The sequence below is a fragment of the Acipenser ruthenus genome, chromosome 22 (genome assembly GCF_902713425.1).
Source record: "Acipenser ruthenus chromosome 22, fAciRut3.2 maternal haplotype, whole genome shotgun sequence".
NCBI classification, from domain to species: Eukaryota; Metazoa; Chordata; class Actinopteri; order Acipenseriformes; family Acipenseridae; genus Acipenser; species Acipenser ruthenus.
The window spans coordinates 6845279-6872896 of record NC_081210.1 but is presented as its reverse complement, the minus strand read 5'-3'; the positions used below and the strand labels follow the sequence as shown (position 1 = coordinate 6872896).

Below are 27618 nucleotides of genomic sequence, written 5' to 3'. Positions count from 1 at the left end.
GGCGTCGAGGCCCTGGGGCCTAGTCAGCTGATAGGGGGCACTAGGCTGCGCAGTTGCGTAGCGTTAGCTAAGCCTTCAGCTGCCCAGTTTCTGATTCCGAAGAAGTGGCAAGCCTACTTCTAGCGATACAATTGCAAGGAAACTACAGAAAAAATAACTGGAAGGTTAGTTTATACTCACCCTACCTACCTGTTCGTGAAAGGCAAGAGACTGAAGTCTCTGTGTAGTGACTATTACCTCGGGACCGAGGACGTCATTCCACGGAGGGGCCTATCAGTAGCTTTGATATAAAATGCTCAGCAAATACCTGACAAGCAGGCATATCCCAAAAGTATTGTTTTGGCGGTCCTCTTCGAATTGAAAGGGAACTGTAAAGACACAGATGAGTCTCTTGTGTTACCGTTTTCAGAGAAGGTTTAGGAGGGATCTGATGTTATCTGGATAACAGTGATCCAGATTTTGTGATTGAGATTACTTTTATCCGCATTGTTTTGATCTGTTTTTTCAGAAAGTGTCACTGCTGGATCCAGATTACAAATAATCACGATTACAAAATCCTGTTTTTGAAGTAGTTCTTAATAGATTATAGCCTTTTTTTTTTAAATAGGCCATTATTTATGACAAAGCCTAACTTAAAAAGATACGACCGGTGATAATTCTGAGTATTAATACACAGGTTTATTTATTTATTATGTTTTATATTTAAAAAAAAAAAACCCAAAACCCTGAATATTCACTTTTAATGTTACTGCACATATAAAGCATGCGAAGAATATTTATTGTATTTACTTGGCAGAAATTAAATAACTAAAACGAGATTCACAATAGAATGCATTAACGGAGTGCTTGAGTTAAGATGAGACGATTCGCTTGTCTGAATTACCTGCGTATGGGACCGCTAGGGGCATGCAACAATTCTATCCTGCATTGTTTTGCACAATATCGCTATCAGTCGCAATGTACCAGCCACTGAAGGCGAGGATTTGAGCGCCAAACTTCCAGAGCCTCAGGCAGGACACCATGATGCACCTTATAATACCACAACAGGATCGACTTTCTGGATGGACATGAAGGGATGCCATTGTAAAGAACTACATATAGAAGACGTCATTTTCAAATCTTTATTTCTACACAGCACACACACAAAAAAAAACTTGTACGACATAATGTAAATACAGGGTGTGAATTTCCAAGGGGGGGGGGGGGGTTAAAATAGACAAACAACAAAACCTTATGGCAAGCCTTGAGTGCAGTTCACAATTTAAACAGTTAAAAGAATCACCAAGTTACCTATTTATGCCGAATCATACATTTGCCAAATCTGCCAGCATGCACGATAAATGCAGTTGTTATTTTTATGGATACAGTATCAAAAGGCAATAACAAAAACACCTACGCTCACAGCAACTGAAACAATGTTAAACACACTCATGATAAATACTTGCATTGTTGCACATAACCTCATTGAGAACTACACAGAGTGTAACAACAGTAATCTGCTATGAATATTTCACACACACACACATAGAGAGTGAATGCACTAAAAGAAAAGGCACGCAGGGCATTTTATGCTATTAAGAGAATAATTAATATAAAGATACTGGGTCATCCAAGTGTCCTCCAACCCATTGCCCAGTATGGCAGTGAAGTGTGGGGTCCGCTCACAGAGCAGGATTTTACACAATCCCAACAGAAACACCCAACAGAAGCCCTGCATACAGTCATCATTATTATTGTTGTTGTGATTTGTTTTAAGTATACATATGTTTTAAATGTTAATTGTAAAGATGGAATTTTCCCATCTTTGTTTTGCCGATACTTGTAAAAATCAATCATGCCAATAAAGCACTTGAAATTGAAAATTTAAATTGAGAGAGAGAGTGAGAGCGAGAGACCATCGTTGGACCAAGGAGATACTAGACCGGATCCCAACAGATATAAAGCGACCAAGAAGACCTCCACGAAGATGGCAAGAAGAAATTAGGAAACACACCGGAGCAACATGGATGAGGGATGCAGCAGACAGAATTTTGGAAGAATTTGGGGGGGGCCTTCATCCAGCATTGGATTGAAAAAGGCTGAAGATGATGATGATGGTGATTACGATGATGACGATGGAGTTGTACACGCAACATGTATTGTTAATATGTGAAGTAACGTTATTAGAAAAATAATTAGAATTAAATAAATAAATAAATAAATAAACAAACAAACTGTCACACATCATAGCCTGAAAATAACATATTGACATACATTTTTCATAAAAAGGTAAACATAAACTTAAAAAAAATTCGTGTTTTTGAAACTTAAAAAAATTAGTGTTTTTGAAATGAATGAGCTGGATCTGTGGCTTTGTAAAAATACTTTTAACTGCACTTTAACGGTAAGTATACACTTCCAACTAAACAACAAATAGTATCCATTTCACGCATTCTCTCTCTCTCTCTCTCTCTCTCTCTCTCTCTCTCTCTCTCTCTCTCTCTCTCTCTCTCTCTCTCTCTCTCTCTCTCTCTCTCTCTCTCTCTCTCTCTCTCTCTCTCGTCTAGATTCGTTTGGACACCTGACTGAATGTTGTTGTTGTTTGTTTGTTTTTAGAAACACAAACTTGGCAACATATGTTGAAGCTAGCGCTTGCGTTAATCACAGCACAACCCATTGTACTGCTTTGGAGGTGCAGCTGGGATATATTAATAGCAGCGGTCTGGTTTCATAAACCGGACACATGTTGATAGATGGAGCTTGCTGATCTAAAAATAGTTTATTTTTAGATCAGTGATGAAGATTCGCTCTGTGTCGGCACTTTGCACTGTACAGATAAAGTATTTGTATTTTAAAAATAAAAATATTTGATATAACGTTGAAAAAAATTCAACTTACAATGCAGTTTATTACATCCATTCTCGTATTACTGCTAAGAATGAAGTTACTAGGGGTTGAAGCCAAGAAGGATGTCTTGTGTATATTACAAGTTAAATATTATAGGGCTCCCGAGTGGCGCATCCAGTAAAGGCGCTCCTCGCAGGATGTGCCCTATAGCCTGGAGATCGCTGGTTCGAATCCAGGCTATGTCACAGCTGACCGTGACCGAGAGTTCCTAGGGGGCGGCGCACAATTGGCTGAGCGCTGCCCGGGTAGGGTGGGCTTAGGTCGGCAGGGGACTCCACGGCTCACCGCGCATCAGCGACCCCTGTGGCCGATAGGGCGCCTGTGGCTCTGCAGCGGAGCCGCCAGATCTGTGTTGTCCTCCGGCACTATAGGTCTGGTAGCATTGCTGTGGATCTGCAGTGCGAAAAATGACGGCTTGGAAGGAGCACGTTTCGGAGGACGCGTGTTTCAGCCTCCGTTTCCTGAGTCGGCGGGCGGGTTGCGAGCGGTGAGCCGGGGATACAGATAATAATTGGGCATTCTAAATTGTGGTGAAAACCGGGGTAAAAATAATTGGCGACGACTAAATTTAAAAAAAAAAACAAAAAACAAGTTAAATATAAAGTAGATACAATTCTACTATTTTTACTTCCAGTTTGTGCTGCACATTTAAATAAAATTCCTGAAAAGTCTCTCTTAACGATCTTGCACCACGGCGGGTTTGGAACCCGGGCTCAATCTCATTGCCGTCTTCTTGGTGATTGTCGTGCACCGTGACAATATTTCCCGAACATTGGGCCGTGGAGGCATCTTGGGCATAGAAGAGCTCTTGAATAGGTTTGGATCGGAGTTCCTGCTGGGTAACTGTTGAGCTACATCCACACAGTCTGAACCTCGCCTGTGTGTGATTACTACAGGTGTGTTACTGCTTCTCTGGGGCTGCTCTGCCATGTCTGTTTGACTCCCGCTGAGAAAATCACTTTTTGGTGACACTGCGGAATCTCTAGAGGACCTGAAGCTGTAGCTGAAATTCAAACTGTCTTCACTCTCGTCGCTGATGCTGTCCATCCTGCTTTGAAGCTTTGCGGAACTGCCTGCATCGTGGTCATTGATGGTGACCACTGGGGGCGAAAGGAAGCTCAGAGACCTTGATTTGTGTCGGTCCAAAGGCAGAAGCTTCCGTTTGACAACTGGGCAAGGCTCGAGTGATGTTTGAGAGCAGCTGAGATTTTTAACAGCGAGAAGGTTTCCTGGGGGACTTCCAGGTCGGTATAGATTCATAGATTGAATCTGGAATTTCTGGTGAGGGTTTTTGTAGGGCTGGAGATACATGGAAGGCACGTATCCAGCTTTTCCATTGTACCTGTGGGAGACAAGACATGGTCAGTTCTCTGCACAACAGGTATTTATCCTTTATACAATACTTATATACACCTCTATAATACATTGAACTCTTACCTAATTAACCACCAGCCGTTGTCAGACTTTTGGAGGACTTCCACAACAACCCTGATGTCTAGTGACAGTTCGTCCATGTTTTTGGCTTCATAAGCTCTGGCTGAATAGTACCGAATTCCTATAACCATGTAGAACACAATAAAATCAGCAACAGAAAACAGAAGCACCATCCACATAAGCTAGTGCAATTCAGTCTATTTTGTTTAACCAATCAGTTCAAAATCAAATAATTGGTGCAGCACTCACCTTCTTCTGGAATGCCATCAGTCGTATCATCATACTCTGGGTCACAGCATTTCTCCAGATACGGAGCTGGGAACCAGGCAATATGCTTCTCCTCATTTTCCACCAGCCACCACCCTTCAAAGGAAACGCACATTCATTTTAAGCATTCTGTATTATTTATGCAGATTTTTTGTTATGTATGGTTCGATACGACAAGTTAGTATGAATCCGAAGGTGCAATTAAAATGTTCATGTTAAATGACAAAAACTGTATATCAATCAGAACAGAACATGTCTAAACTGGATATGGACTTACTTGTATTATTTTTAGAATTACCAGGAAGGAAGGTTTGTTACCTATCAATATAGATCTTTGTATAGCTTTCAAAATATATTGAGAAGAATCTCACTGCATAGCCATTTCAGTGCATCACTCCCCATGCAGTCACAAGTTCAATAAAGTCTGGCTCAAAAGTCTGTGATAATCATATATTAAATATCTACCTGCTGGGTCTTTGAGTAGAACATCTACAGTTTCCTCAACGTTGACTTTAAAGGGTCTGTTCTTGGTGTCCTTTGTCTCGTAGGAGCCCACACACATGTATGTTTCCGCGACGAAAGGCTCTGTGATGCTCCCTGCACTGTGACGTTTTGTATCTTTGTTCATGACTTCTGCAACCTCCTGGTCGACTTCAGATGGCATGATGACAATGCTATATATAAATAAAAACAGACTTTATTTTAGAGATGATAATCAGAAAAATAATAGGTACTGTGTACCAAAAAGCAGAAAACCCCATTAACCATTGGTAGAACTGTGCCGTAATGTAAAATATCCCAAGGTCCAATAATGTGAGCAGGTTTAACATCTTCTGCCTCCGAACATGGTTAATAACATAGCTTATAAAAAAAATCTATAGAAAGTACCATAACATTTACTGTAGTATTTACTATAGTATGTACCTATGGTATTTTTGCAGAATCTATAGAATTCTATAGAACTGTACTATGTACTACATATTATATACTATAGAACAACCTATACTATGGTATTCTTTCAAATTGTATAGAATATTTTATTATCTAAAAACTACAGTATAGCATATCCTATAGTAAAAACTATACTATGGTATTCTTTCAAAATCTATACAATTCATTGGGCTATATGTGCTATACTATAGGAAAAATTATAGTAACTACACAGCTACACTCATATTTTTTTAGAACCTATAGAATTCTGTAGTTTCTAATGTAGCACCAAAAATTATGCATACTGCAGTAGTGTTGTACACTGCAGTGTATATTGTGTATGCATGTGTATTGCTAATCTCATACTGTTGTATATTCTGTAGTGCAGTATAGTACAGTTTAGTACTTTACTACAAGCAAACATAGAACAGTGTAAGTTTGTGCTGCAAGCATTAATATATTTCATTATGTTGGGATATACTGTAACTAATAAAGGCATTTAGGAAACTATTTTAATTCAACCTCCAGATGCCAGCATTACATTTCACAATGGTTATAATTTGTCAGTACAAAAACTGTATTGGCTATAGTCATTCGTGGTCAAACTGGACAATTCACGGATTTGACAGTATATAGCTCCTTACACACTGCAGATAGAGTGATGTTTACTATAGAACCTGTATAGGAAACCAAGTATGCCATATCCAAAAATGACCTTGACCTTGACTTTTGACCTATCGCGTTTTACAACTTTCCAGAAACTTCAATTATAGTTTCTAATTAGGTTTTGCGATTTTACTTTGGCGAAACAAGCTTTGCCATATATAGGGACTACATAATCTTTTCAATACGTTATAATGGTGGTATTAAATTGCAGTTACAATAAAATTTAGTGGCAGTACTTGTGCACTGTACCTGTTTTTTGGAAACGAAGGCTCCAAGTCCTGATTCTGCGGTATAAAGAACTGGATGACGTCATTGCACTGGGAGATCTTGGGCTCCAGTTCCATCAGTGCCGTGAAGTACTTATCCAGCAATTTCAGCCTGAGCATTGATTTACAATGGGGTTTCTTCCGCAGCCTTTTATTAGGAACATCTAAAAAGTACATCGAATTCGGTTGATTAAACAGACCTTAAGATAGTAATAATAAATACAAGGGTTGTACAAACCACTTTTTTTTGTGCTCTTCTAATCGTATTGTTTTCTGTATTTTTTTTTAATCTTCATTTTCTTTTTAAAAAAAAAATGGTTTGTGGCTAATGCGTATACACCGCTGCATGTGCACCAATGCCTGTATTATGGTTCTTAAAGTACAGTATTTCGAAAAACACTATTATTTAACTGATGTTATCCTTTAAGATGTATCCTTTTAATGTTTAAGGTTTGGATTATTACCCAATAAATAATGTTTATAGTATACTTTTCACGTATTCAAAGTCTTGAAAATGCATTTAATAGTTATGAATTTGGGTGGTATCAAATATACATTCTTGGTGTTTTGGGCAAACTGCCTTTCATTCCTCACCTCAACACTCAATTTACCTTCAAATTTTGGAAGAACTCCCTCCGACTTCCTGCCGAATTCACGCTCCACGAGAAACTGCTTCTGAAGTTGCTTCTGTTGATTTAATAAAAGGAAGCGACATATATATATATATATATATATATATATATATATATATATATATATATATATATATATATATATATATATATATATATATATAATTGTTAAGGGGATCAGACGTCAAGTTTTGAACGGGACAGTCCCACTTTTGAAACACTGGTCCCAGTGTCCCCAGAACCTTTTTTGGGACGCTCATTTCATCCCGTTTTTTTCCCACAGCATCGTCGCGCTGGTAACATAAATTTCACAATATTGCATCATACAGGCTTCTGTGTTACTTCCATATATCTTATATACGTTCCACGATGTCAACGTTCATATTTGCAACCAACCACAGGGAATTGTGGACGGGTTTATCCACTGACTGCTGCTAAAACGAACTGGCGGCTGTCCACGTTTTAATCATCAGGTTAGACTACTGCAGTCTAACAATAACAGCTCATACAGGTGTATTGTGTTGGAATTGTTCTTCATCCATGATATTATAAATAAACGGTTTTGCTTCGTGTGTAGCGATAGGCGACAATTGCGGAAATCAATGCTGCCACCTCACCTTGACATTTTTAAAGGCAGTGCACTGAAGCTTGTCATGGTTTGAACACTTTGTGCATTATTAAAATAGCCCAGCAACAATAGGAGGGGATGTAAAATATGACAAAAGTATTTGGAAACATATTTTCTATTGAAATAAGTCTATATTCACTTTCAGTATACCACAGATACCACTAAACGTATGCTCGTGAATAATACAAAATAATTTATGAACTAGTTATTTTCACATTTGTGAAATTCATATTGTAAAAATATTTTACAAGTTTCAGAACATTTTTGTTTTTCTTAAAGTGTACATGTGGTGTTGTTTTTAGCAATAATTAAATACAGTCGTTGCAGGTCTCCTGGTGCAAATTTAATTTATTTTAAAAAATGCACAAATAAAAATGAAAAAAAGAGAAAACAATGATCTTAATTTTTTAAATTTAATCTTTGTTTAGTAGTTCAAAGTGAACCGCTAAAAACAAACAAACAAACAAACAAACAAACAAACAAACATAGAATGCATCACGTCCACATTTTTCCAACGGTACGCATGCGCAATTTGGATCGCGTATATTTAACCGCTGATATAGCAGGTTTCTGGCGATTGTGCCTGGATTAGAGCGGTCTGTGCTGCTTGTGATATTTGCTGTTTTCAATCTGTCGAATCAATGAAGCATAGCGTTTCTGGTTTTTTTTATAAGTATAAATGCTCTGGTAAACATAAATAGCCATCACATTACTCATACGTTGACGTTTTTGTTTATTACCGCGGCTGCGTTTTATTAACAGCAATAGCGGCTGGTTGAATATGTTTTCAGTGTTTGATACATTTCTTACTAGCAATAGAAAAACGAAGTCAGAAAGTGCAAAGCGACAGAAAGTTATACAGAGTCCATTTGGATCATTTTAATGCTGCTTTTAAAAATTGTATTATTGTTCGTAATTAATTCTCTTGAGGTTAATGTTTTTGATATATGTAAACATTTTAAACGGCACACAATTATGCTGAGGTGGAAAGTAAATAGTAACGTGATAAACATTTACAGTGCAGACTATTTTGGATTATTTATAATGACTTTGCCCAATAGAACGCGAAAATGAGTGTTTCCAAAGATTCCTAAATACTGCCTTTTAATTCTTTGCATCCAAAGACATGTAATTAAGTTTTAAGAATGACGCGTACTGTTTGGTTTTCTGTCTCAGCAATTTGTCAGTCCCAGACTGTTGTGTAAAATTATATATTAAATAAACGAAAGAAAAAAGTTTAACCAGATTATTCCGCCTTTTATTGCAACTGTGGTACCATTTAGTACCGGTAAGTGAAAATTGTAAAGGGTACTTTAGCACCCGATACGCATGCCAGCGTCAGTGACACACTGTCGCTGGAGGTGAAAAGCGCTCAGTGCTTTTAGCTGAAACCTCCCGACAGAAGGGGTACAGTTTCAAAAAAAGGTTGAAAAGCCCTGGTTTAAAACAATTACAAAAAAGAACCACGTCCTCGTTTCATTTTACCTTTCTTTTTACCTTTCTCTTTTTAATTTGGTGACCCCTTACTTTGATTATCCTGCAAAGTTTAAGAAGAAAATAGAAACAATTGAGTACTCATATTTAAGATTAATGCTATCTGTTGCATAGGTGTGATAGGTCTATAAGGTATTTTATAAGTATTTTACTTTATCACAGCTTTAAGTTTAATAGAAGAAAAACAATAAGAAACTGCAATAGAAAACATACATAACAAATGCCCTGTCATATTAAATGGTAATAAATGCAATATTTTGAAATTCTATTCTATGAAGTAACCTTTTAATAAATAGAAATATTGAGATATGTAATGTTTTGATGCAGGAAGGGCCTAGTTTGCAGATTGGATACTAGAGGATAGCATAGAGATAGAAATAGAGATGGAAAGTGGAAATCAAAGACAGAAGATGCAGTTTCTTAGGCAGAAGAGGGACTATATTTGCAGCAGTAATCGGCAATAAAATAGAATCTCAGAATTTTATATTATTGAATTGCTACTGTGTAATGTAATGACTGTTGTGCAGAAATGACATTACAAGGACAATAAGATCATGTATTCACAAAAAAAAAGTTTTTGAAAGTAAAAGATTCCACTTTGTATATCACCATGAGTCTCTGCATTCACTTTCAATATAATATTAGCTCGAACATTGCCAACGTGAAAGCAAAAACCCGTAGCTTTGATGTTGGAAGTTATTCAAAATATTTCCATACTGTCCCAGTTTAAGGTCACCTTATCAATCGTGTCAGGTTCATTCCTTTCAGTGTTAAACTAAATGGAACGTTGGGTGTACTGTTACTCACGTGCAGTTTTCTGAAATCTTCAAACTTTCTGTAGACAATAATGTCATTTTGATCTGACCACAGGACCGATGTCATAAATCTCTGAAATAAGTAAACTACATATTTAGAAAAGAAACGAAGAAAAAAAAAACAGCAAAGTAATTACCCGTGTCTAGATTGTATTATGAATACTAATAATACGAATATTACCAATAATGATGATGATACTCAATTATTATTATTATTATTATTATTATTATTATTATTATTATTATTATTATTATTATTATTGTTGTTGTTGTTGTTGTAATAGAAATGGTAGAATTACATCTGTAAAATGTAAATAAACAAGTAATAGATACGTGTCAAAATATTATGAATATCTCATTTAACATAAATATATTTTTTAAATCAACTAAATACATTTATAAATGAAATACACACACACACACACACGCACGCGCGCACACACACACACACACACACACACACACACACATTTTTGTATCTTACTTTATTATTTTTGTTTTGCATGACCCCGATGAGCCTCACTTGCACAGGGTACCTCTGACTGATCATGTTTGGGTGTTTGCCGCGCAGCTTCTCAGATTGTTTCCTGTGTATCCACCTGAACTACAGAGCTGAAGAATGTGCTGTGCGGTTTATAACAACACCACTCGCCAATCAGAGGGCAGGGTAGGGCGGGCTTAAAGGGGAGAAAGGGTTCTATCAACGCATATAAATTTGTTTCTTTTAAAGTGATTACCTGGCTAATATGCTGTTACAATCCTTCACAATACAAAACATAACAAAGAGGCACTCGTAAAATGATGCAAGTAAAATTATACAACTATTAGTCTCCTTGCACACAACTCTGTGGCTCATATGGGCGCTGTTTTCCATCCATACAGAGGTTTCAGTACTGTACATGTCAAATCATTAATGGGATCATGTTTTTGTGGTCCTCTCTGTAGTCCCATCAGCTGTGCTCACAAGGACAGTGGAGAAAGGGACAGTGGAGAAAAAGAAAAAACTGGACATGACACAAAAGAATGAACAGCATTCTTAAACTCATACTTTTGCCATCTGCCAAGTGTAATGGACAATTTCTGTTTTCTAATTGCATACCTTTATGACCGGTTTCCAGGTTATCTTTCCATGCATGTCAGTTTGCTCTTAAAGGTTTCTTGTTAAGCAAAACATACAATAGTAGTATATAGAGATCTTTATTTGCGTGCAGTGTTATTTGTTCCAATTATTTAGGGAGATCCCAAAACATAAAGCAATATGACATTACTGTAAAAGGGGAGTGGCTGGATGCATTTCCTGGTAAGCTTTGACGTATACACTCAAAATGATGATGCCTAATGAGAGCATAAACTGCACATAGGCATTTTCCAATATATTGGGGCCAATTATGCTAATGTGTTTCATTCTATTAATAAAGATCTGCATGCCTGCAGTATCTGACGCTAGGAAAGAAAGATTGTATGTAAGCAATCGAATACTAATGACTGGCACACTGATGTACATCATTGATTGCAATGCCATTATATTCCAGGTAGGTCTCCCTCAATGCTTTTAACAGGGAGGTAATACGGAAGACCAATACATTTTCAGTAACATCCCTAAGAGGGAATCATTGGTTTTCAATTACTGGAAATGCCCTTACTTCCCTGAGTGATTTTCTTATCCCCTTTACCCCGGGAAACCCCCAAAACATATTTATCCACTTCAATTTTTTTTATTGTAAAGGCTTGGAGCGCTGATTTATTTATTTTTAAATATTGACACAGTATAAAAAGGATCAGCCAGTTTCGAAACAGTGAGTAACATCAAGAGATAATAATAAATACATAACTTCATGTTGAGTAAATAGTGCAATACCGTTCATATGCATGTGAAGTGGCTGATGTCAGTTAGATCCTGGAATTGTAAGAACAGATATGCAGTTTCATTGTATCACCTTAAGTTTAGCCAAAAGCCAGCGCACGCCCCTTCCCCTGGAAACTATGCGGCATGTCTTAGCAAATCAGCTTAATGATTAACTTTGCGTATTAAATAGCGTTCAATATTGACTCAACAAGTATAGCATTTGGTGTTCAAAGACAAAAACAGATGGACTGGAAGAACTGCACACTGGAAATGTATGTTTGGAATTTCCAAGTGCCTCTTTATCACTAAAATATGCCATAAACGGCTGTGCTGCCTGCAGGACGTTAAAAAAATGTCAATTTTTAATAGTTTGTTCTTCCACAGTGGCCAGATTTGCTGTGGACGCTGCTTTTGATTGCTTTGACTCATTTTGTCTTGGTGTAGACTGCAGATTGAATTCACTCAATCCACAACAATGGAACGAGTGTCCACTTTCAAATGCAGTTAAAGGGAAAATAAATCTAAACCCACAAATCTAAACCCATACCCATACTTTCAGCGATGCTTATTACATGATAGTAATAGTATGATAGCAAATGTCACAAAAGCCACTATAAGCCGACAGTAATATATATCATATATCAATTTTTGTAATTGCTGGATTCTGCCACGTCAACCACCCGGTGTAGTGAAAATGGTATGTGTACAGAAATGTGACCCTGTAATGTCAAAAAGTGGTACGCTGTCCGATTCTGGTACATGTGCAACCAATTGCAATCTGATGGGTGTCTGCTAGAGGGTTTCCAGCTGTAATACATATCTGAAACAAAAGCACATTGGTAATGTGAAAAAACGCCAAGTTATCAAAAGTGCCCAGCTATTTAAAGTGGAGATATCAAAAACACAAGCCAAGTTTCAAGAAACCATTGGAGCAACCTTGTCCAGCACAAAGCAAATAGGCACAACTGTAAATGTGGTGGGGGTCAGTTGCCCCAATTGTTTCTACTAACTTGGCTTGTGTTTTTGATGCAAGTTCGATCTGTTTTGTGCCTCAAAAACACAAGACAAGTTAGTAGAAACAATTGGGACAACCTTGACCCTCATCACTTTTACAGTTGTGACTATTTGCTTGGTGCTGGCCAAGGTTTTAAGTTTGCAATATAAATCATGTGTGGGAATCAAACGCAAGCCATGCTTCCAATGTAGCTTATAATGCAGACGCCATAGCTTTCACGCCACAAAGTTTGACCTTCCGTTTTACAACATTTGCAAGTATAGTAGTAAAGTTACTGTTTGTAAACGAGGAACAAGATTTTGTAAATAATGATTATGTATTATCCCAATTGTATTGAAAGCTTTCATATGATTTTGCAAACTATCATAATAAGCTCGATTCGTTCATTTGGTATATTGTAACGTTTTCATGTTTAGGAAGTAGTACTCAAGGAGACGGTGTTGAATTCTCAAAATATTTGTTTTTTGTCAGGGGCCGGAATTCACTGCACCAAAATAATAACCCTACGTTTTAGTCTTGGCACTTTCACTGCATATTCTCTCTGGTCACAGCTCACACTATCGCTCAGTGACCCCTTCCCCTTACAATACATGTAACATAAAAGACAGAGAGACAAACTGAACAGACAACAAGTCCTGCAACAAAACAATTGCCCGGGTCGTTACAATATATTTAAACATTTTAAAGTAAAAATATATGAAAGCATGGCAACTTTTATGTACACAAATCTTCACTAATATAAAATTGAACAAGAACTGTTGAGTTTTTATTTTGGTTTCATACAGTATTATACGGCAGTGTTTACATCTGATAATGAAAAATAAATAAATAAATATCAAGATAGAAATTATGTCAATGTTTATTAATGTATTTATTTTATTTATCTTTTACTTTTACCAAATATATAGTATAGGCTATCCTTCATCCAATTCTCAGTAATTAACGTTCCTTTTTGTCCAGTGGGGACCACAAATAGCGTTACTAACCATCATAACCATCAATATCTAGAAGAAGTTACCATACTTCCTTGCGCCAATAGGGACCACAATGAGCGTTACACTGACAGGAAACCAACATTTTTTCAGAGATCAAGTAATGGTGAATTACTGGACGAAACAAAAATAATCTCCAAAATGTAAAAAAATAAGTCCCGAGAATTCTCATCTGGCTGACTTCAGCTTTCAAAATACTGGGTGTTTAATTGTGCAGCACTGACAGTATAACACAACACACTTGCAAACTGTAAGTTATAGTTTCAAATCCCACACATGCTAGAACTTTTTATATTTATATTATATAAAAATATATATTTTTTTGCAGACAAATGTTCCATTTTAAAACAGAAATAAATAATGTAATATAAATGATATAGATGTCACAATAAGTGCGTTCCCTAGTATATTTCCATGTTGACAAAACAAATTCATTTGCATTAAACTCGGATGTTCCTGTAATATACATATGCGTGGATAAAACTCCGTGGGGTCTTCAAAATGTATTTATTTATTTTTTGCGTGCGATGCGTGTGACTAGTTCATTTTAAAATATCAATAAACCGTTTAATATAAATGATACATACGTCAAAATAGATGCATTCTCTAGTATATTTCATTGTTGACAAATTTGTCATTAAACTCAGATGTCCTGTAATATACATATGCGTGGATAAATCTGTTAAAAAAAAAAAAAAATCCTTGGGAGACTTATTTCTCTTACTGTATGACAGATATTGCTTTTTTTCCACCACTACATTTCACCTAAGAGTTGAAAACTACAAATTAAAAGTGCTTTTGGCGGATTTACTTTTGCTGCGCCAATACCCTGAAAACACGTAAACTATCCTTGCTGTATAGAGAGTTCTCGCTGACAACTTGGCATGAGTCAATAGCATTAGCTGTTTCCATTTTTTCTTTTTTTACTCAACTGCCACACGGCATTATTGATAAACTAAATCACTAAAGCAAATCAATTAATTTCCATTATTGCACAACTTCACTACTGCCCTAACCCTATGAAAATCAATTAATACAGATTCTAGTAGCTTATTAAAATTAAGGAAAATAGTAAAGTCATTTAGTCAAACATGATTCAGAATGATAGCAATGGGTTAGTGGAGTCTGTCAGTATGCGCAGTAATCTTCTTTAGGCAGAAGGAATTTTCTTTTGGCGTGTTGATGTGTTCACAGGGTTGTTTACTAAATATGACGTTGGACAAGGAAACCATTGGCAGAGAAAAAAACAAGTTGGTCTTCCCTGATGTGCTAGTAATTACTGGCACATAGTAGTAGTAGTAGTAACAGTAGTAAAGTTACTTCCTTGACTGAATTATATCAGGATATCAGGATATAAAATGTGTTTTTTTCAGCAAGTTGTGGATGTTAGCAGCAGAACCATCAGTATTTGTGGGGGTGGGGGGGTGGGGGGTTGGTAGGTAACGCTTGCTTATTGTTTATGAATATAAAAATACATTTACACTGGGCCCCTTCATTTTGAGAAAACTGTATTTAGTTTTTGCTTTGTGGTTCTTGAATTCTAACAAGGCATTCTTGTATTTGTATGTCTGTCTGTCTGTTTTTCATTTTGAGAGTTGCCAGATACACTGCAATCGTATAGTACTGATCTTAGTTGCCACATCTGGAGAGGTGTCAAGAATGATCTTGGCCCATAGTAACAATAAGCTTGAAGCATTAGATGAAGCCAATGCCTTGAAGTTTTAGTGTTCTTTCAAGAAGTTATATTATCAATATATCAAGGCCATCCCTTGGGAACAGGAAATAAGACACATCATTTTGATTTCAAGTAAATGTATTTTTAAATAGAGAATGTATTTACATTCATTGATAACAATTAGTCAAAGGTTATTTGTTTTTACAGAAACAGTCTGTTAATGTTCCCTAAAGGAAACAAACGGCTTGGGCTTGGCCTGGAGCCACAGCACTGAAGCTTGCCAGGTCTTTTTTTTTTTTTTTTAATCAGATTCAGTTTTGTTCCTCATTCAGTTGGTTCGCTACTCAGATGAACCTTACTTGAAATAACTTCCAAATTTCCACACAAAATATGGAAGTTAAGAGAATTTAAAACCAAAACTAAAAACTAAAAACCAGTGCACGCGCATACAGAGGGTCCTCACAGTCGCTCAGTTACCTGCAAGGTTAAATAATGGTAAACAAATTGAGAGTTAACCAGATTATAGCCAAATGCAATTCGAAACGTTTGTAGGAAGCTAGATGTGTATGATTGGTGACGAGATTGATGCAAAATCAAGTCAGTTATCAAGTTCATCCATTATTCTGATTATGCATGGTTTTTTTCTTCCAGATTTAACACCTGGGCTTCAAGGCTAGTTTTGATGTGTAGCGCTACCCCTCTGCCTCTTCTGTCCTGCCTGTCTTTCCTATACAGTGTATACCCACTCTTATTATATCTGTCTCCAACACTCTCAGATAACCAAGTTTCTGTAACACCTATCACATTGTAGTTACTTGTTAGTGCAGTAGCTTCAAGTTCTAACATTTTATTTTTGAGACTTCTGGCATTTAGATAAATACATTTAATGGTTGTCTTACCTGAGTTGTTGCCCTTGTTTTGATGTAGTCTCCCTTGTTTTTTCTGTTGATTTCTACGCCCTTCCTTTCTAGTTTAAATGCTTCTGTGGTCCAATGTTCAAGAAAGATGAAGCCTTCTGTGTGTACCATGATTTCAGCTATGCATTTAGATTATTTATTTCCAGCTGTCCGTATAGCACCATAGAAACTGCACCATTCTAGACAAAGGGAAATGCGTAAACTTTGCACTGAAGCAAAATGCTTATTAAATCTTGAAAAAATAATTTTCAGACTCTGAATCAATTGTAGGTTAATTGGTTTGTAGGTTTGTTTCTACTGAATGTCCTCTGTTAACAAAATGGTTTTGCAATTCCTTAAGCATTTTTTCCCCAGAATAAGCACTTGCTTGTCATCTGACATCCCCGCTCCCCAAGAGATGTATCTAGCAAACTTAAATACACCATCCAGACACTTCTTCACAACAATGAAAGGAGGTTTTGCAATACTGGAAAACAAGAAGAAATGACAGCTGTCTAAAGGATGAACAGCATACAATGATATGCAGCTTACTGAAACTAGCTTGGTCAATGTAGTATTTTACAGAACTTTGAGGTTTTAGCTTAAAACACATTATCAGTAATTTCTTACAAATTTGACTTTGCAAAGTCAAAAATGCCTTGCGTTCCAACCAACATTGTTTAGTTTCTTTAAAAAAAGAAAATTCGCCTCCATGCAGATTCCTCCAGAAAATCAAAACTCCACTCAACATGCCAATCATAACTTTTTTTTCTTAATACTTGCATGTCATTTTCCACTGAATTCTGTCAAAGCTTATTTGTCTTTTGCATTGTTTTAGTACTTTGTCACGAATGAACCTAAAACCTGTCTTCCCTTGTACAAGGTGCAATCACCTTTTTTGAGTGAAAGTTGTATGCTGCAGAGATAGATGTCTCTTTGATAGAAACAGTTTACTTTATTTGAAGGGAATGGGAATGTAGAGATGGAAGCCCTGCTAACAAGACTGAAGTTTTTGCAGGTATCAGGCTTCTAAAGACACACCTGTGGTGGCTTTGACAGCCTCACTGAGAGCAGAAACTGACCCAAGACTGTGACAGCTACTGGAAGCAGGCTGATCTTTGGGATACAAATTGAACATTTGTGAAACTGCATGTGTATTAAAATGTTGTAATAACTACTGTGTTTTAAAGAATATAAAGCCAACAGAAATACTAAACAAATTGTAAAAACACACTGTTCATACATGAAGTTATAATATGCTATGTATTAACCTACAGTTATGTTAGAGCATTCTATATTCCTGTTTATTCTGTTAGAACAGTAAAACCTATTATTGTATCTCTGTAAGTCTGAGTAAAAAGGGAGCTAGGTTAGGGTCACACTGACCAAAACACACCTGTGAAATGAGCTAAGCTTGTACTTGTCTGAGCTACTGGTGCCAAGGTTTATAACCTTGAGGAGAAAAGCATAAACGAGAATCTCATTTATTTAACTCAAATGTTCAGTCAAGTCTCTTATTTAAATAAGTAAGCTTGATCTGAAAGCAGTCTTTAAGCTAAACACAGGTATTCTAGAATAATTCAAACAGAATATAAGTGTAAATGTTTTATTTTAACAGAACTGCTAAATTTGAAAATAACAGAATATAGTGCAGAAATTAACTTAAAGTAAAAACTTCAGTCAAAGCATAATAGTACCAGTCTGTTTCGGGCATATAGTAGGATCTGCCAAAGAGAATGTAATTAATGTGTTAACCTTGTCTTGAAACCAGGCGCATGGGTAACTGGAAAAAATAACTCTCGGCAATTGAAGCTAGACTTAATGGTCAGCAGTTTTACATCAAAGTTTTCTATAATGGCTAATCTTTTTAAGAAACACCTTCTGGTACATGAAAGACAGTATATGGTGAACTGTCTATGGCTTCATTAAATCACAGAAAGACCTGATAAAACAAGTGAGAGGGAGCAATAACATAGCACCATATTTAGATTTAGTAAGAATGGCAACGTCTGGGAAAATGCTTATAGAAGAATCTTCTATTAATGATGAATGACCTTGGCAGAAAAGCAGTTGATCTGAAACTTTCCTGAACAGGATTTTTGGAAAAACAGAGAGAGGTCACATTTAGTTTAAAGCATTGAATAGCTAAAATGGGACTGTTATATTTTGACTATGTTCTTGATAGACTGTATTTAAGTGAGAATAATTGGATATATAATTGCAGGCTTATAAGTTTGCTATAAGCCTTCTACCAGCCTTTATCCAATATGTTTTAGTTAATTGTTAAAACAGATCTATACATGTAATAAAGCCAATCTAATAAGGAGGGTGTCTTTTGATGTTAAAAAGGAAATACATTTTTTAACAGGATTGGAATAATTAAATCAAAATAGGTATTATATATTAAACACATCTCTTTATATGTATACACATGCATGCTGTGTTCAGGAACTCCCTGGTACCAAAAGAGAATAACATCAACTCAAAAGTTCACCTCACAACTTGTTTTAAAATCAGCTTATCGGCTTGAATAATAACCACAAAAAACAACAAAAACAATTATAAGAAAAAAAATATCTCGACCTCCCAACTCCTTCCTATATATATGAATGACAAATGTATTAGTTCAATATTTACAAAAGTATGTATTTTATAAAGTAATTTATGCATTGAACAAAATAATTCTTCCTGTATACATTTAATTAATTTCTGTGAGGCAATCAACCAGTGTTGGTCTGAATACAGTTCCCATTATTATTCATTTAAGGGGTCTCTACTAACCCCAAAAGAACTGTCCATTCTGTGTATCACACCCTCAGTACCAGACTGCCATAGTACAGCTCTTTCAAAGTTCATCCAGACAGATAAACCTGCTGGCTCCAGGGATGTGGTATAATGCTGCCAGGAGAGTATGTGCAAAGGTCTAGAGTATACCCACTTACAATCTCTGTCCAGGCTGCCTATATTAGCCACCCCACTCCCACATTTAAAAAAAATGAATGTCCACAGCCCCCCAAAAAAATACTCACTTTTGCAATTAAAAAAGTTAGAAATTGTTAAGATTAGATATTGTTGATTTTAGATTAAATTAATAAGCATACATAGTTGGACTGTGCCATGTTTTTGATTGAATGATATGCAAAACACTTTGGAGAACACTTTTAAGAGGTATGCGCAGATTTGATAAAACTTTTTTTTTTTTTTTTTAAATCTCTTTTATTTATATATACTATATATTTGAACACCAGGCAAACTTAATTTCTCTGCGGTCACCTGTTAGCAGTCAATATAAAGAGGCACTTATTTCAATCACTGACCCTTGAGGTAGGTAGAACAGAATTTAACTTCCACCTCCACTAGCTTTCATAGGAAAAAGAGGCATGGGAGTTGTATCTATATTTCGGGTTTCTGGAACATTTTGACAATTTAACATGATGCAAAAACATATACAGGAGAAAACTGGTTTAAATTCCTAATTATACTTCCAAAATATGTAGGAGGTTACTTAAAAAAAAGTAACTTTTAAATAAAAAAGCTCAGTTGACTGGACTTGATATCATGTTCAGCCATCTTTGTGTATGTACTGTAATCATTCCAAATACATTTTTAAGGCAATAGGTTTACACATAAAAGTGGGTGGAATTAAACCAGTGTGCCAATGTCAAACACACAATCCTATGTAGAAGTGGACTTGTGTCCTTAGAAATCTCCTTTAAAGAATGGAAGTCTGAACCTCTACTGCGCTGCTCAAATATGAGATCTGATCTCCAGACAGACCTTTAGGTATCATTTGTATCATTTAAAATAGTAAAAATTGAAGAGGCAAAAAGCAAAGAAATACTGCAAATCCCCACCTTACTGCAAACTGTGCTGTCTGCTAAGCACAAAGAATTGACAGATATTGATCATGGGGTCATCTTGTCACTAGGGATAGGAATTTTAAGTGTTTAAACGTACACACTCTAAAGTGGTTAAACGTTGAATAATATGCTAGTCTAACCGGTCACGTGACAAATTTCACCAAACACATATCTCTTAATGTATTCATTTTACTAATTTATCATCATATACAGTAGTCCATCACGTATCCGACTGCTTTGATGCCACAGTAAGGGTGGATATTATAAAAAGGAAAGGGTTTGGCATTTGCCTGCAAGTAGTTTTTAATTGATGTAAAAGAAAGATTGACATGGGGCGGGTTTTATTTTCGGTCGATCCGACACTTCAGTGGTGCACTCTGTTCATGCTAGAGTAGGCGTAATAAGAAAGTTAATAACAAGTGTTTTTTTCTGACATTTGTTATATATTTTTAATAAAATGGCATCCCTAAACAAAGGAACGAGGCGAAGCCACGTTTAGAAATATTTGGAAATAAACTGGACGAAAATTATTAGAAATAATTATGCCAAACAAAATAGCACAAAAACAGAAGTTCAATGCTTCACCATTTGAAATGAAAACATTCAGAATTACTGTGGATGGAGTTACTGATGGCAGTAAAAAACAAACATCCATAATAAATAGAACGCTAGTCCAGATTTTAAAATAACTTTTTTTTTTCCAATATTAATTCAGAGAACCCATACGTGTAAATAAATTATGTATAGGCTTTACTTTACCAGTACACTTTTACACATCATTTGTTTGTTTTTTTTAAAAAAGGCCATGACATCTATGTAATTTGTCAAAAATAAAATAAAAGGTTTCCCCCGTTTGTGGCACCAAGTTAATATAACAGTGTATTGGATTCTGTAGCATATGCAAGGTGTGTTTTTTATTATTATTATTTTTGTTCTTTGAATATAATGCAAAAAAAAAAAAAAAAAAAAGGTTTAGTTTATTGACTTTGCGCCCATGGGGCCAGCACAGGTACACATCAATAGTGCAGTATAAATGTATTTACCAAGACATTTACCAAGATAAAAATAATAATGCAAATGCTTTTAAAAAGACCAAATTCCCATTTCCTGTTTTTTTTTTTTTTTAAGAGTCTATTGATTTTTTAGTATTACTATGCAGGACAGCTGCAATAAGATTGTTACCTTTATTAAAAATGTGCACACTTGATTCTACCAATTAATCTACTGGTTTATCAACTAATGCCCATAAATTAACCGATCAAAAAAATTGAATCAAGTGACAGGCCTAATTTCAATATATACTTTGGTGTGTACTTGCTGTTTTTTTTACTTTGTAGTTAAGTCTTTACAATGTTAAAACATTATTTGCTTATTTAGGGGTTCTTTGCTTGGGAAATACTAACCAGGGCTGTCAGTATAGAATGCAATATAAAGAGTGTGTGTTTATGTAGATATGGTTTAAACGCCGACACCTGCATAGCATTTAAACGTTCATAAAAACCACATCCCTACTTGTCACTGCCCTGTGTCTCAAGCTTAAAATTAATACTATAATGTCTTGATACAAGTTTTAATCATGTTACTCAGCAGGGGTCTGAGAACCTTAAACTTAACGCATATATTGACTGATAACTGGTGATCCTTTTCAAACTGTCAACATTACACTGTTGTACCTTGTCTTAGTTTAAAAAAATGCAATACACATAACCACCATCATCCACCACAATCTCTTGGACTGGCAATCTCAGGACAAGCAAAACAGGGGGGGGGGGGGGGGGGGTTCTGAAGCCTCTACACTGTTAAAATATCAGGGAATATTTTCCCAAATATTGCTAAGACAGTTTCTTAAAAAGCAAACACTACCAATTTATTTTCTGAGCAGTAATGAAAAAAGTCCTTAAGGTGCAAACCAGATTGACTGCTTTTAAACATTTGCCCCCCTCTACTTTCCCCACTCTTAATATAAATGTGTCATGCTTTTCAACATAAACAGTTAATTATTCCCCGATGCACAGTCACAAATAAAAAAACGTACAGGCAGAACAGAAGGCGGAAATCACTGCTTTTCTTTTTTTCTTTTCTGTTATGGATTATGGAAGAAAACTGAAGGACCCAAAATCTATACCAGAGAGACTGCGGAAGAGTGCAAATAAACAAAAGTAGCTTTTAAAAACCCAGATAAAAAATAAAACTGCCCAGTCAATCGTGTTTCCCACATTCCAGCTGAGTTAGTCGTGCGCCCTAAGCGGTCCTTGGCAGTCATGCTTTCTGCCCATCAGCAGAGAAGGCTGGCATGTCTTTTATCATGATTAACAGTTTGTTTACATTCATTTTCATAACAGTCCTAGAATGAGAACACTCCATTCTCTGCTGGTGGTCCGACACTGCCGATGTCACCGGAATTCATATATTGGGGCACTGTGTTCAGGAACGTGGGTGAGGTTTAAGGACTGGTACCTGTGGAGGTCAACGACAGAGGCATCAAGGAGAGCAGACAATGATATTGCTTTAAAAAGGTGGATAATCTCATACAAACAATGACGATCAACAAGACAGCATCTGCTTATCACATGTAAACATTGACACTGGAAATATTTCAGTTTGTAAAGCAAAAGAATCCTAGAATACAATACATGTATCAAATATGAAACCAATACCTAGTGTTATCTCTATGATAAAGAAACAAAAGAAAAATACTGCAAGGAATGCAGTGAAGTTTACAAAGATTAATCAAGTAATACAAAGTAAATCCTAAGGCTGGAGTTTAAGAAAATTTTTTTTTTTAAACTTACCCAAGTACATAACAGATTTTACAGAAATGTTTTAGTGATTTTATGCAGCAGTCGTTTTTGTTCCTAATGAACACAAACGTTTTCCTCATTATTCCGCGAGTAATGCGGTTTGCTCAGAATTCCATCTGGGGACTGGTAGCCTTTACTCAGGCTTCATCACAGCGGTGGACGCTTCGTGGGGATTTCAAATTGCTACTTACATGGAGCTGTTCTTCAGTTGTGAACTGTTTGTAAACCATGTAAAGAATAAAAGTACAGCTAACTTTTAAATGTTTTTATTTGGACTGAGTGCATGTTTGAGTAAGTTTCAGTATTTAAGTTATTGTTAGGTCCTAAAATGTGTTATATATATATATTTTTTTTTTTAAGTTTTAGGTATTAAACATATCTGATAGTCTGTGTTAATGCAGATCGTCCTGTATGTTCATTAATTTGTTCACAGTGTGTGTTTATAAGGTTTATTCTCTTTGTGAGAAAAGAGAGCACTGTGCCTGTGTTATGCTGAAATAAAGTTGCTGAAAGTAATCAGACTGCATCCAGTTGTTTGATTTCTTCAGCTCGTCGTTCAAACCTTTTTTTTTTTTTGTTATACTTTATTTGCTATACTAAATTTAAATAGAAAGATAGGACAGAGAGTAAGCAGAATTCGTCTACTTTGACAAACCAAATTTTGAGGGCGTGTACAAGAACAGTTTCTTTCTTTCAAGCAGAACAAAGGTAAAATACACAAATACTGTATTACAGGCGAATTAACAGTGATTAAACAGTTCAAAAGATAACATTGGAGATCCTTTATCAGAGATTTAAGTCCCTGTATTGATCAGGTTAAAGGAGGCAGTGTGGTCCAGTGGTTAAAGAAAAGGGCTTGTAACCAGAAGGTCCCCGGTTCAAATCCCACCTCAGCCACTGACTCATTGTGTGACCCTGAGCAAGTCACTTAACCTCCTTGTGCTCCGTCTTTCGGGTGAGACGTATTTGTAAGTGACTCTGCAGCTGATGCATAGTTCACACACCCTAGTCTCTGTAAGTCGCCTTGGATAAAGGCGTCTGGTCTGCTAAATAAACAAATAATAATAATAAATCGACGATCCATTTTCAAATCCATATTTAAACTTGATTAACAACAGTATACAGATTTCTGTTTCTAAATCCAGACTCCAATATAACAAATAAACAAATAACTTAATTTTTTTGTTGGTAAAGACAAGCTCACCATTCTGAACTTCTGTGGTAGTAATAGCCCTCGACGGTAGCTGTGGATTTCTGGAAGCAGATGTAATAAAACCCAGCAAAGGAAGCGCCACTGATGTCCTTGATTGTGTGATCTGGAACTAAAAACTGTTCCTATAAAATAAAATGAAACGCAACATTACACAACTGCACAAAAGAAGGAAGTAACCGAATCTAAAAATAAAACCTTTCGGTAATCTTTCAAATAATTATCATTATTCCCTCCCATCCTTCACAAATGCCCTAAATCAAATCGTCTTGTTCTCCGGAGTAGCTTTTGCAAACAGAAAACAGAGCTCCTTAGTTTATTCATGTTAAGTTTACCTTACACATTATCCATTCACAAAGACATTTAATTGATCTTGCCTTATCAATTCTTCAGTTTGTGTAAAACTTGTATTTTCTAAACCTAACTGCTTTTTCAAAGTACTTCAGTCTGTGTTGTGCTAGTTCTCTGTTAAGCACTGCCCTCTACAGGATGTGGAGCAGAAGTACACAGGCAGAAAATGGAATTACCTTCCACCTCATGAAGACGTAGTCACTGTTCTTTAGTTCTTCATAGTCAAATTCATCAGAGTTAAATGTTTTTGCATATTGATAAAAAGCCTGAAACTTCCCCTAAAAAAAAAAAAAAATAATAAAAAAAATTAGCTAGATTTTTTTTATTTTATTGGTTTCCATACAAATATTGTTTCTGTGTTACAGATGCAGATTTTCCTGCGGCAGAGAAATGAGTCAGAGGAGGGATGCAATAATGAATATGCACTGTTGTTCATACCCAATGTTTACGATCCACATCCTCATCTGCGTCCCACTTCCGTGTTAAAAAAGGATGTTTTTTACTGATTATTTCCCCTGCAAAAAATGTGGTAAGTGTTGGGTACTCCTGTTGAGACAAAAAAAAGTTTTAAAACACAGAAAAAATTTGAATGATTTGAGCACCACTGTCAATCTTTTTGCGTAAGATGCATATGTTTTCTTTTTGTTTTGTTTTTTATTGGCCTTACCACTTAAGTTAAACAATAAGAATGTATGTTATCTGGGTCAGAGGGAGATGAACTATTTTCCGAGATATATCCATCCACAGTACAGTATTTCATAACAGTTAAGTGTTGGGCTTTTCTAAGCTATAATATGATATCACAGTATAAAGTGACAGTTGCACTGATCAGATAATCCTGGAAGATGATGGAACTGCAGAATATCCTTAGAGGACAACTCACCTACTTTTAATGAATAATATCTCAGATACAACACTAGTTTAAAAATCGAACCTTACTGTTTATAGATTAAGCACCTCCAGAATACAAGCCCAACGCTCATTCTCCAACTCCCACCTAACTAAAGAACAAATGACATGTGTGTTTATCGGCTGTGAAAGTCACATGAAATTGTACAAACAGATGAAAGGACTGCACACAAATCCCAACTGGTAAATCCCTCCATTGTGGCTTCCATTAGAAAAGGCAATGCAGGACTAGGTAAGCAATTAGTCCCCTGATAAAGGCATTGAACCGCTGCCACTTCGGACTCGAGTCAGTGTGATTTTGGTTGCCACGGTGTACGGAGAACGTAGGTACTAAGAATGATACATTTTGTACCAATTTTACACGTTTTATTCTACCCAACTCAAATCTTCCCCCACCACCTACAGATCAGGATAAATGAAGATCAACAGGAAACCTCTGTTCTGCTTTTAATAGGAAATATGCAATGAGAGCCCTACAAGTAAGTGTAAAGAGACAAAGCAAAACAAAATACACCACAATTCTGGATTGTGGTATACATACGGTTCAGTTTGTTAGCAAATCTCTCAGCATCTCACCTCAGTAAGTCCTTTGATCTTCAGGTAACCACACAAATAAGAATCTTCCTTGGTAACATGCTGAAGATAAAAAAAAAAAAAACATATTATCTTCACATCACACAGCTTTAACAGCTGTATGACAGTGCTAGGTTTAACCTAATAACCAACCAAATAAATTGCATAAATACCAAATACATTTTTGTAATTGCATGCTGGTGTCTAATGTCGATAAATGTTTTTACAGGAGGAATAATAACATCATTAAAGGGATAAAAATAACATTTGCTAAATCCACAGTAATGAGTCATACACTGCAGATGTGAATCATCTTTTTTACTGATACCAAACCCTTCAAAAATTGTCTCTAGTTCTTCTACATGGCACAATATCCAGTTCTAATCAGACAGCAGGAAACTGGGCGTAAAATAGACAGATATTGCTAATAACAACAACATGACCTGGGTAATTACTTTACAACGATCTTTTGCTAATTAAATTAACTTAATCGGTGACAAAACGAACTTCATCACTCAATCCAAAAAAAAGCAAGGCAGTCCTGTCAATAAGATGACCTGCGTATTACATTTTTTTTTTTTTTTTTTTTTACCCATGTACAAGAGGGCTCAAATAATATAAAACGAGTAAGGAAGACTGGTAGGGAACGTAATGGAATGTCGTGAACTTCCAGCACGCAGTCTACTGACACTGTGTATATTGTTCTTAAATATTATTGTGCAACAACACAACACTGTTTTTACAAAATAATAATAATAATAATAATAATAATAATAATAATAATAATAATAATAATAAATCGTCTCCCAAATGTGCATGTTATTGCAACATGTGAATTATAAGCTGTTGCTAAATATATTCTTCCAACGTGTCGTTAGTGCCATAGTTGTATGATCATAAATAACTGGGTAAAAATGAGCAGGGCAGACAAAATTAGACAGCTGTCAGCTTACCTGCAGAACTACCTCCACATCGTAAGAGTTGCCTTTGCTCTTCTGGTGCCCGCGGAACTTGGAACCGCTGTAGAGGAGTGAGGTGGCGACGCCGGGCTGCTGCGTGTTGATCGGGGGAGGCGGGATAAGTGAAACCGAGGAGATCAAGGCCGCGGAGGCGTTGCTGCAGGACTCCGTGCGGACCGGCATTATTATTCCTCCAGGAGGGCTGGCCCCGAACGCTGTCGAAGCTCTCCGGGGAGCAGCTGAGAGAATGGAAGGAGGGGAAAGGGGGGGAAATTGACGAGGCGGCTCACAAAACTCCCCAGGCCGCCAGAGTCTGCGTTACCAGGGTCCCTGTAAACTGTAGGGACCACTGCGCAGCGCCACACCGCAGCATCCTCCCACCTGATTAGTCACGATAAAGAACTCTCTGCATTCATTGGATGGGTAGCCGAAACGTATCATGGGATTTGTAGGTTCTGGGACTCCGATTTGTAGTTCTGAATTTCGCAATATAAACTCATTCTCCCACAGTCC

At 36.3% G+C, this 27618-nt stretch overlaps 1 protein-coding gene across 3 annotated transcripts; it reads right to left on the bottom strand.

The window, feature by feature from the left end:
* Positions 1 to 2515: 2515 nt before the first annotated feature.
* LOC117431084 (NADPH oxidase organizer 1-like) lies at positions 2516 to 27551 on the bottom strand. Of its 3 annotated transcripts, XM_058995917.1 has the most exons (10): positions 27100 to 27551; positions 26150 to 26209; positions 25103 to 25210; positions 24841 to 24942; positions 24308 to 24438; positions 22700 to 22759; positions 5053 to 5189; positions 4570 to 4683; positions 4324 to 4441; positions 3009 to 4228 (listed from the first exon to the last, which is right to left on the bottom strand). In XM_058995917.1, exons 1-10 carry the CDS (start codon positions 27286 to 27288, stop codon positions 3562 to 3564), a joined length of 1686 nt encoding a protein of 561 aa, XP_058851900.1. In that variant the 5' UTR covers positions 27289 to 27551; the 3' UTR covers positions 3009 to 3561. The 3 variants fall into 3 exon arrangements, with proteins under 3 accessions (XP_033907598.3, XP_033907599.3, XP_058851900.1); XM_034051707.3 differs by lacking the exons at positions 22700 to 22759; positions 24308 to 24438; positions 24841 to 24942; ... (1 more) ...; positions 26150 to 26209; positions 27100 to 27551 and adding exons at positions 6433 to 6613; positions 7061 to 7136; positions 10011 to 10091; positions 10503 to 10612 and having other exon boundaries at positions 2516 to 4228; positions 5053 to 5261; XM_034051708.3 differs by lacking the exons at positions 22700 to 22759; positions 24308 to 24438; positions 24841 to 24942; ... (1 more) ...; positions 26150 to 26209; positions 27100 to 27551 and adding exons at positions 6433 to 6613; positions 7061 to 7136; positions 10503 to 10611 and having other exon boundaries at positions 2516 to 4228; positions 5053 to 5261.
* Positions 27552 to 27618: the final 67 nt, after the last annotated feature.

Bases quoted from the DNA above. Each gene is read 5' to 3' on its own strand.
- LOC117431084 (XM_058995917.1), bottom strand. From the start codon at position 27,288: ATGCCGGTCCGCACGGAGTCCTGCAGCAACGCCTCCGCGGCCTTGATC. The intron at 24,943-25,102 runs GTATGAACAACA...TTTTTTTTTTAG, and splicing joins ATGTGGATCGTAAACATTGG to GGGAAGTTTCAGGCTTTTTA. The intron at 24,439-24,840 runs GTAATTCCATTT...TTTATTTTATAG, and splicing joins ACGTCTTCATGAGGTGGAAG to GAACAGTTTTTAGTTCCAGA.